This window comes from Arachis hypogaea, chromosome 19, assembly GCF_003086295.3.
Source record: "Arachis hypogaea cultivar Tifrunner chromosome 19, arahy.Tifrunner.gnm2.J5K5, whole genome shotgun sequence".
Lineage (NCBI taxonomy): Eukaryota > Viridiplantae > Streptophyta > Magnoliopsida > Fabales > Fabaceae > Arachis > Arachis hypogaea.
This window is the reverse complement of record NC_092054.1, coordinates 154,565,810-154,576,690: the sequence shown is the minus strand read 5'-3', so window position 1 is coordinate 154,576,690 and position 10,881 is coordinate 154,565,810. Positions and strand designations below refer to the sequence as shown.

Here is a 10,881-nt window from a genome sequence, read left to right as displayed (position 1 = left end):
TGGAATAAAAACTGTCTTCACAAAACCAATTATATAAGAAAAAAACTGGGCTGAGAATAATATTAATAACTATCCCTGTCAGTAGACGACCTCATAATTCCCGAAAAGCACAAATTTCACTTTATTCTATTCCATGGTAATATCTTAGGCAAAGATCCAATTGACAGTGATTCTCAATATTCAGTTTCTTAATTAATTTTTTTAATCCTACTCCACAGGATCGACGGCTTAGAATTCAGCTGTCTCTCTGCTCCAAGTGACAGTCAGTGAGGTTAGCAAGCACACCCTGATTCTCAAAAAATTCTGTGTGATTTGTTTATCTATAGTGGTTGGATTAGGTCTTTTCTTGGGTCTTCTGATTGTGATTTTGCCATAGTAAATTACCAAATTGCCCTCTCTCATGATTGTGACTCTCACCATAGCAAGAATTGCAAGGACCAACCATATCTAACCATCCATAGCCATAGCCATAGATGCCATTGCATGCAACAACAACATAAGAGAAGAGAGAAGAAAGAAGCATCATAACCTTTTTATTTTTTTTTTCTCTTTCCATGTCAGTGACCCAAAACGGTAACACACACAGTAGTACACTCTGCCTCTGCTGAATTTCAGACAAAAACAGTGTCATTCAGCCCCCCTTCCCCCAATCAACCATCAGGTGTTTTGTTTTCCCACCAAAAAAAATATACACAAACATATCCTTTCTTAATTTAATTTAATTTGCTTAGTTCAATTTACTTAATTAACCAATGCTTATTATTTTACGGTTATAGTAGTTTTATTACATAATTTAGTTTTGGATTTGAATTGTATGTGAGGTCCAGTGGGGCTGGATGATGAGTGAAACTTTGTCTGGGAGTGAGTAAGAAGATACGAAATAAGAGATAGAAAGAGAGAGAGAGAGAGAGAGAGGGGAAGAGAGAGGGGTGTAGCTGTTTCATGCTGCTTTCACATATCCCATGTCGTTATGCGGCTAAGGATTGGGTCCACCGACCCCTAGGCCTTACCTTCTCTCTCTACAATTAATTCCATTTTTTCATATTCGTAAGAAAAATTAATTTATGACAAGAGAGATGTGAGCAAAATCTGGAAAAGCTTTTGAAGAGCGAAAAAAGGCAGAGAATAATAAGGAGAGAGGGGAAAAAGAGAAGGCCAAAAAAAAAAAAAAAAATTTGCCGTGTGTGTATATGTGTTGGTGTATCTGCATGACACCAAATCAGTGAAGAAACTCTCACTAATAATATCAGTTATCATCACTTCTCATTTAAAACATACACAAGCCCAACCTTGTGAGGAGAAAGAACACATATATATCATCAAGTAATAGTGTTCATGGAGCAGCTGATTTGCTTTTTCTCCTTCTTCTTTTGCTGCTTCTGCCTCAGCTCAGATATTATTTCTCTGCTTTAGCTTCTTTTTTCTTTTCTCTAATTGGTGCGATTTATGTGAATTGAAGAGAGGAACCGAATTGCATGCGGGTTATCCAGAATTCTGATTCAGTTTTGGAAGGTTGAAGAAGTTGAAGAAGCAGAAGAGAGAGAGATATATACATATACATATAGATATACTTGGAGAAGGTTAATTATTATAGCTAGAGAGGACTTGCTTTCTTAAGAGATGGCGCAATCATCTTCATCAGCATCGCTGTTTGGATTTAGAGGAGAAGATCAGAACCAGATGAAGGAACAGCATTCCTTGCCTCCATCATCTTCAACCACCTCATCTGCACCACCACAGCAGAAGAAAAAACGAAATCAACCTGGAACCCCAAGCAAGTATCTTCAAAATTTTATCGCCAAAAAAAAAAAGATCCAATCTCTAAAATCAAGCCTTCATGGCTTCATCATTTCATTTCCCACCAACAACAACACAATTCTCTAGCTATATATATATATGAATTATATTATTTAGTCATTTATTTTAGTGAACCCTAATTGTTAGAAAAAAATAGAATAAATTGTAATAATTTGTTGTTTGGCATTTTTGGGGGGTAACGTACAGATCCAGATGCGGAGGTGATAGCACTATCTCCCAAGACCCTAATGGCAACAAACAGGTTTATATGTGAGGTATGCAACAAAGGGTTCCAAAGGGAGCAAAACCTACAGCTCCACAGAAGAGGACACAACCTGCCTTGGAAGCTTAAGCAGAAGACTACAAAAGAGCCTAAGAGGAAGGTTTATCTCTGCCCTGAGCCCACATGCGTCCACCATGACCCTTCTCGTGCTCTTGGTGACCTCACTGGCATCAAGAAGCACTACTCTCGCAAACATGGCGAGAAGAAGTGGAAGTGCGACAAGTGTTCCAAGAAGTACGCTGTTCAATCCGATTGGAAAGCTCATTCCAAGACCTGTGGCACTAGAGAATACAGATGTGATTGTGGAACTCTCTTCTCCAGGTAACAATTTTTTTCAATTACAACTAATTTGGATTTGGGGTTAGGGTTTGTTAGATTCTTTTAATTTTATTTTTTTAGGAAAGGGGTTGAGATGCTTTCGTTGTGTATTGAGTTTGGTTTCCTTTGAATTTGATTGATTAAGATTCTGTCCTCTCTCTTGGTGCCTTTCTCTCTCGTATGGTTTCCTTTGTCATCTTCTTTCCTTTGAAATATTGGTACGATTATGGAGGAAACATCCCACCCCACGTGAATGGTCTATGGAAACTGCCATGGTCATACGGGTTTCAGTAAAAAATAAAAACACACACACATTTATATACACATACACACGGAGGAACAGCACCCCCTCCTTCCTCTCTCTCTCTCTCTCCACCTTTTTCATTCTACCTCGAAAACACCGCTTATTTTTTCTTTTTTTTTTCTCCTTTTTTTTCTCTATTCACGTGTTGCTATGCCATGAAGAGATGATAGAGAGAGAGAGAGAGTAATGTAATGTAAGTGTGGGGTGTTGTGTTGTGTTGTTATACAAGCTTTGTTCTCTTCTGGGTTGGCTAGATGTGTTCAGAATTGCAGGTGCTCCTTTTCATGATAATGTTAGGACCTAATCAACTAATTTCACTCCCTTCCTCTCTGTTTTATTTCGATATAAATTCATATCCAGTTAAATTATTATTTAACCATTCTAAATTATTAATTTTATACAAACGTAACTGTAATTAATTTTTTCATTGTTTTGTGTTACTGCTTTTTTAATGTAATATATAAGATTCCAAGTTTAACTGCACTGCCTAATAATAGCGAGTTGATTTTATAAAAAAAAAGTGGGAACAATTTTGATCTCATCTTGTTGACCATTTTGATGGCTTTAGGAGGAGTCAAACCTCAATCCAGATTCAACACAAACTAGCTAATATAATAACCTCCGTTATCGATCGTTGTTTCTTTTGATTGATCCATTTTTTCCTAAACATTCAATATATTCTCCTGTTCCATTTATTGCACACACAGTTCTTAATATGGCAAAACCAATTGATTGATTAAGCTTCTAAGTAAGCTTTTGGAATAATTGCTTCACCTACCGGTCTCTATCTTAGTCATGTCTTTTTGGGAGTTTTAAGTTAGTTACCATCTTAATCACTTGTTGAGTTTTTCACACTATTACTTTGTCCAACTATATATATACTCCTTTCAACCCCGTTTCTTCAATTTTTTTTTTTCTTTTTGGTTGAGATATACTTATATGTATAACTAAACCCGTTTCATAAAGACACGCAAATATTTGTCCTCGGGTTAATTAAGATATTTATTGTTTTATTCCCCAATGCTAATGTTTTTTACGGGATTTTGGAGTTAAGGTTATCACTGTCTTCTACATGGAAAAGCCAAAGTCCTATTTCTAGTAATTCATGAATACTTCACGGATCCGTGACAGCTTAAATTCCATTGTTTTTTTTCCCCCTTAGCGTTTCTGTAGTTAACTGTATCATTATTATGCATTTTCTTTTAAAGAAAAAAGAGGTCATTAAAAGTCTCCTGAGGAATAATTTTCATCTTGAATTATTTTATGCTTCAGGAAAATTAAATCAACGGAACCTGAAAGCTTTAAGAATGTTGCAACTGATCATTTTATTAACTAGCTGATAAATGAAATAATTCTTAATATATAATATAGTTTGTTAATCAATTTTCATGATGATGAACTTCCAAAATTCTATATATCCCATAGCTGATATATATAATAATAATTATTTTATTTAAAAAAATTGCATTTTGTCTAGCAAATTTACGCCTTAATTACTTTTAACTCAAATCAAATTTATACTCATTACCTAATCCAATTACAGCTCCTAATTATACTATCTCAAAACATTATTGTTTTGCCTTCAAATTTGTTTTTTGGGTCGCTATATTTATTTTACCTCTGAAACATGTACGGCTATATTTATATCATCATTATAATTAGGGTACAGTGTATGTAGTGTAGTGAAAACAAAAGCTAAAAATATTCTGCAATGATAGGTACATGATGTTGATGATAATGAATAGTAGTAAGTACAAATGAAAATTACTACTACTACTACTACCACTACATCATCATAGCTACCACTTATTACAACATTATCATTAAAAAATCTATGTGATATATGATGCAGGAGAGACAGTTTCATCACCCACAGAGCTTTCTGCGATGCATTGGCTCAAGAAAGTGCAAGGCAGCCACCGAACCTGAACAACGCCATTGGAACCCACCTTTATGGAAGCACCAACAACAACATGGCCCTTGGCTTATCTCAGGTGGGTATGGGTATGGGTGTTGGTGTTGGTGTTGGTGTTGGTGTAGGTGTGGGTGTGGGTCCACAACAGATACCCACCGCCATGCAAGAATCTAGCACTGATCTCTTGCGTCTTAGTGGTCGAACCGGTCAATTAGACCATCACATGCTTCCACCACCACCATCATCCTTTAGAACTTCACACCATCAACCATTCTTCATGAATGATCATCAAAACTTCCATGGCCACCAGGGACTCATGCAACTATCTGATCTTAACAACAATAGCAACAACAGCATGGATAATAATTCTCCATCAGGAGGAGGAGGAGGAGCTAATAATAATAGTAGTAACAACAATAATAATAATAATAACAGTAACCTCTTCAACCTTCCATTCCTTTCAAGCAACAGCACTAACAGCAGCAACAACTCTTTCTCTGATCAGCATGGTAACAACAACAACAACAATGAAGGGAACAACAGTTTCTTCACCGGTGCAGGTGGAAGTGCTATAATGCACCAAACAACCTCATCAACTGCACCATCACTCTTCAGCAATTCCCTCGAAACAAGCAACAACAACAACAACAGCGGTTCCATTTCTCACATGTCCGCAACTGCACTCCTTCAGAAAGCAGCACAAATGGGTGCAACTACAAGCAACAGCACCGCCTCACTCCTCAAGAGCTTCGGAGCCACTTCCACAACCAGCGCAGCTGCAAAACCACCTCATGATCATCATCATCACCTGAGGGCGGCAACAATGGTGAGCAGTGCTGCTGCTGCAGCAAACTATGGAAGCATATTCGGGTCAGGGAGCGAGCAGGGTAACCTCCAGGATCTGATGAACTCGTTTGCCACTGTAGCTTCCGCTGGACACTCTTCTTCCATGTTCGAAAGCGGTGGAGGTTCTTCTGTAGGGCTTATGGCTGGGTTTGATCATGCATACGATCATAGCTCAAACAGTAGGGAGCATAAGCTGCATGGAGTGAGCATTGGTGGTGGCTCCGATGGGCTCACTAGGGACTTTCTCGGTGTTGGTCAAGTAGTTAGAACCATGAGCAGTGGCGGCGGCGGTGGAGGCGGCGGTGGAGGAGGAGTTTCTCGAAGAGAACAACAGCAACAACATTGCTTCACGTTGAGCTCGATGGAAGCTGAAAGGAATAGTAATGCTGCGCCGTCAGGGCAATCTTTCGGTAGTAGTGGCGGTGGAGGAGGGAATTTTCAGTGAGCAAAAAAGAAAAAACATCATCAGCTTCAGCGTAAAAGAAAGTACAAAGGTACGTCAACGTTAAGATTAAACTGTAATAATTATTAATTAATATTTACTATTATGACATGATTAAAAAGGGATTTCGTTGGTAATTGTGTGTAAAGTAAGTAGGGAAGGGGGTGGGGTAGGGCTTACTGTTTCATTGGTCCATGTTATTTACAAAGATGCTCTGCTTTTTGGGTTAAGTTAGTGAAAAAGAGAGAAAATAGTAAAATAAAAATGATGTTCAGAAAAGGGTGTGCTCTGACAAGTTGTCTTGCATGGGGTGGACAGCGACGTTGAGCAGTACTTTGTTTCTTCTCTTGTCTTCTGGTTTTTATTTTCTTTCATTTTTGGATATATTTTGGGTTGGCAGAGTCACGAGTAGTGCCTAACTGGTGGGGTGTGACTGTGACCCAACGACTATCTGCTCTTATCATCAACATGCTATTGCCACATCATACAACCTATATTATACATATCTATTATTATCTATATCTATTATTCTAATATTAATTATACCCTGCACTCTCCATATATATTAAACATAAAACAAATATATTTTGACAATTTTGTTAAGTACTTACAGGGAATGTTTGATGTTGGACCAATTCCATAAATTCAGTCGTCATTTTTAGTGTCATAGTAATTCTCAATGTGCGTGACAATAAATGCTAGCTTAATTATAATAATAATAATAATTATTATTATTATCAAATTACGAGCTTTATAATCACAAAAAAAAAAAAATTACGAGCTTTATCCTACGTATCTATACTGGTATGTGTTTTGTTTAACTTTATTTAGTTGATGCAATTTTTTGTTATGAGTGTTACACGTGTTTTAAAAATATTATAAAAAAAAATTATTAAAAGTTATAAAAAGATACGATTTTTTATATTTTAATATATTAAATATATCAAAGGTTTTAAACAAATTATTATCATATTTATTAAAATGTATTTCAAGACAAAAGATAGCTAAACTTGTTAATTACTTGTAAGAAATTATATTTTAACTAATGTTTCTTTTCTTTTAAGCTGAGCCAAAATTAGCTTTCGTTCCACAATAGTAATTTTCAATTTTTTCATTCATTGCAAGAGATATCCATGTCAATTAAATTAGATTAATCCCAACTAATAACGATATATTATAATAGGAAGAATTTGTTTAATAAGATGTTACAAATTGTCATAATATGGGATTCTATTTAATTGTTATGAAGTATGATCCCCCCCCCCCCCCCCCTTTTCTCCTCCTCTTCTCTTATGAAGTTACTCCTTTTAGTGTTTCACCTATCAAGATCAGTTTAATCCAATTATTCATGGTTCCGCTGTTTGCAGGGGTTTCAACTTTCAACTTGATCCATTAAAATATGACTACCTAGCTTCACCTAGTTCTCGCCTTTTGAGAGCAGTAACTTGGAATCATATGGGAGTTCCTGGACTTTACTAATGGCGCAAGCGAATTAGGCTTGCTCGACTTTGTTACCTCTTTATTTTTATTTTTATTTTTTCCTTTTCCCCCTCTAATTAGGATTATAAGCAAAACTAGTTTCAAGATTTTCGTGGTTTAATTTTATAGATTCTGTTATTGGACGACACAGTAGTTATATTTACATATTTAAATTAGAGCACCAGTTATGACCTTGATCATATGCTTTTTAAGCATCAATGTGATTGGACAACTTAGATATTAATGGGTCCCTCACTCCCTTGATATCATATGCTTTTTTATTTCTTTGGTCGGAAATATACTAATTGCTGAAGATGTTTTGGTCAAAGACATCATAAGGCTTTGCTTTTTTGAATGCCTTGGGCATGTTCTGGGCCATCTGTTGGGCCCGTTAAATTTAGACCTAACTGGTATTTTGAAAAGGATGGCTTCATCAGGTCCAAAAACAAATGAGAAAAGCATGGCTTCATTGTATAATATAGCATTTTTTTTAATATCAACTTATCATGTTCGGTAGGATAGTTTCTGATAATCTTCTTTTGGGATTTGTCCCAAAAAGTGTTCACTCAAAAACTGATATGTTTTGATAAAATCACCAAAATCTTATTTAGATTAATTATAAAAGCTTTAATTAATCTCTTACTCTAATAAAACCTTAAATAGTTATGCAAGTAAATGGCATGTTAATTTTGTATGTTTATTTGCTAAGATTTAAATTTTTCGTTTAAATTCTATGTGACTAAGACCTATTAGATCTTTTAGAAAATTGATTGTCTTTCTAATATTCTTATGAAAACGAGATTTTTTGTGGCTCTAGAAGTAATATTCAAACTTCTCTTAATTACATGGAACTTAGATGAGGAATCCAAATCACAAATAGTTAATGTATTAAATCAACATATCATTGAGAGAAATTAGCTCAAGAGTTAATGTGTTACGATTATAAATTTTAGGGTCCAATTTAAGTCCATTAAAATTGTAAAGATCAAATTAAATTCGACTTCAAATTTTGAAGGACCAAATTGAATATTATATCGCAGTTCATGGAGAAAATAGCAGAGATTTAAAAATCAAACCCGATATTAAATTGAGTTGGAGTGTAAGCCATTAGTTCAAAGTTTAATTTTGTTTTTGTTCGTGTAGTTCAAAGTTCAATCACTCGGTTTTTTCTTTTTAGCTTACAGGAGCTAATCAAAGTTTATAGAAAAAGTTTAGGGACAGTAACTTTTGTATTTTCGGGCTAACAGTAAATGATTTTTCATTATTAGATATAATCTCACACTATTAAAAATACTATTAATAGTCAATTGATAGTTATAAAACACTAAAATGACTGACTCCTGAGATTCCTCAAGTTTATATAGCATATAAGGGCCTAAAAGGCTAAAACAGTAAAACACTAAAGCTAATGCCGGTGAGACATAACCTTTTCAAAAGGAAATTATCTGAATCCCATATGTTCCATTTGCTTGTAGGAAGAAGAGACTACGAAAAATGCAATTCTCCGGTGTGAATAGACAAGGCCGACTTGGTTTGGCTCACAACTACATAGTGATCTCTGGAGTAAAATAGGACAATTGATTTGGGCCATATGAAAAACTAGAGTAAGGAGCTAGCTCACACAGTGGCCAAGCTCACTCTTCTTTCAAATTGTGGCAGCTATAGACTATAGTAAGCAGAGAAGAATCGAGGAGAAAGGTGCGCCAGAGAAGCAACAACTACAACACCTCGGTAGGAACTAGCCCGGCGGTATCTCAGCCACCGCTTCGGCTTGGAGATGGAGGCCTCTGAAGTCAGGGATGAGTATCACAACCTCAAGGACTTCCTCCCACTCATCTGAACTATATTGCCAACCTGCAGCGATGAGAAGAAGAATCAGGATGCGGCGGCGCCGTCTCTTCCCTGTTCTGGCGAGCCGGAGTCCCATAACCACAGCACCGTGCAACCATTGGAGAAGTGAGAACACAACCAATTTCAGCAACATCTTCTTCCTAATTTCGAATTGGAGCAGCATTTGGAGATGACAATTTGATCAGAGAATCTCGTCTAATAGGAAGGCGCGAAGAGAAGCGTGTATTCAATGGAAAAGGCTACTAGGTGTGGAGGAGTTAAACTTAATTTTATAAAAATGTTTAGACGCAAACTGGGTTTGGTTGGAGCAGCAATGGGGCCAGTTTTGATGTCTTTGCTGCAGAGAGTCTCATTCTACTTGTTCTTCCTCGCATCTTTGATTATTATTATTATTATTATAGTCTCCATATGATACCTACATCCAATGCTACCCATGCATGTCGCGATTTCCATGATGGCTCACCAAATCTCTGCTTTTCATCTGGTCGCATAAACTCTGCTAACATGTATTAAATTGTATGAATTCCTCTCTGGTGCTTAATCCAAAAATGAGTTTCAAGCCAGAATGTAGAAATAAGACAGGATTCCGATGTACAGGATTCAAAATATTTCAGTAAACATTTAGCGAACTTCTATAAATTCGATTATGTCAAGTCTTATATCATGAAACCATTTCTACAATATTAATTAAAACAGAATTTGACACCTTGGAACCCCGACGATTGCAGGGGCGGAGCTAGATGAACGATTAGAGGGGAGCCAAAAATATTTATATAATAAAATAAGACTAAAATAAAATTTTAAGAGGAGCTAAACTGGAATTTACATATAATTTACATGTAAAAAATTAAAATTGTCCCTTTGCTACAATGTAGCTCCGCCCCGGATGATGGAAATGTTCCTCCTCAACTAGACTAGACGCCCTGGTTGGTATAGATGACAATTCAAAGTATATCACACTGCATTGCACCAACGAAATGTATGCAAAATGTGATCCAGGTTTAATAAAAGTATACATGAGATGCTGAAACACTAGGAAAACCATAGGTCACACCTTTCAATATGTAATCTGCCAAATTATGAGTAAATATCCAAATTGGTCCCTGAAAGATTACTCGATCTCCAAATTGGTCCTCAAAAGAATAAATTAATCAAAATTTTCCCCCAAAAATTTAAAAATGGTAACGTTAGTCCTTCCGTCTATTATTTGACTGACGGCGTTACCATTTGCTTACCTGGCCATTAGTGTGACATGTCAGCCAAAGTTTAAACGACGTCGTTTTCTTTCCTCATCCCTTACAACGCTTCATTTTCCATCCCTGTTTCGTTACATTTCTCTAATTCCAACCTTCTTCTGAAAGCAAAACATCTCTCTAATCCCTTCGTCTTCGGTTCTCACCTCCACCAAGACGAAGCATTAAACGACGACTATCGGCCTAGACCGACGACGACATTGTGTTGGAGTTGAAGGTGACTGGTTTGCGACAACTTTGGTCAACCGAAAAGTGCACACCATCAACTTGCGTGAGAGGTAGGTTACCTTTTTTTTGTTATTTTCTGAATTTGATTGTGGTTTTATCTCTTGATGAATGTGCTTCTATGATCGTTGGAAGTCCATTGTTACTGTTTGCAATGTTAGGGTTTGA

The 10,881-nt window shown here is 36.3% G+C and overlaps 1 protein-coding gene across 2 annotated transcripts; it reads left to right on the top strand.

Annotated features, from left to right (window-relative positions):
• Positions 1-348: 348 nt before the first annotated feature.
• Positions 349-7,653, top strand: LOC112775238 (uncharacterized). Of its 2 annotated transcripts, XM_072227948.1 has the most exons (5): positions 349-661; positions 1,460-1,774; positions 2,005-2,401; positions 4,555-5,957; positions 7,273-7,653. In XM_072227948.1, the coding sequence occupies exons 2-4, from the start codon at positions 1,621-1,623 to the stop codon at positions 5,906-5,908; spliced, it is 1,905 nt and encodes a 634-aa protein (XP_072084049.1). In that variant the 5' UTR covers positions 349-661; positions 1,460-1,620; the 3' UTR covers positions 5,909-5,957; positions 7,273-7,653. The 2 variants fall into 2 exon arrangements, with proteins under 2 accessions (XP_072084049.1, XP_025674517.1); XM_025818732.3 differs by lacking the exon at positions 349-661 and having other exon boundaries at positions 878-1,774.
• The last annotated feature ends 3,228 nt before the right edge of the window (positions 7,654-10,881 follow it).

Coding starts and splice junctions, on each gene's coding strand:
- LOC112775238 (XM_072227948.1), top strand. CDS start 1,621: ATGGCGCAATCATCTTCATCAGCATCGCTGTTTGGATTTAGAGGAGAA. Junction 1,775..2,004: donor AAATCAACCTGGAACCCCAA/GCAAGTATCTTC, acceptor GGTAACGTACAG/ATCCAGATGCGGAGGTGATA. Junction 2,402..4,554: donor TGTGGAACTCTCTTCTCCAG/GTAACAATTTTT, acceptor TATATGATGCAG/GAGAGACAGTTTCATCACCC.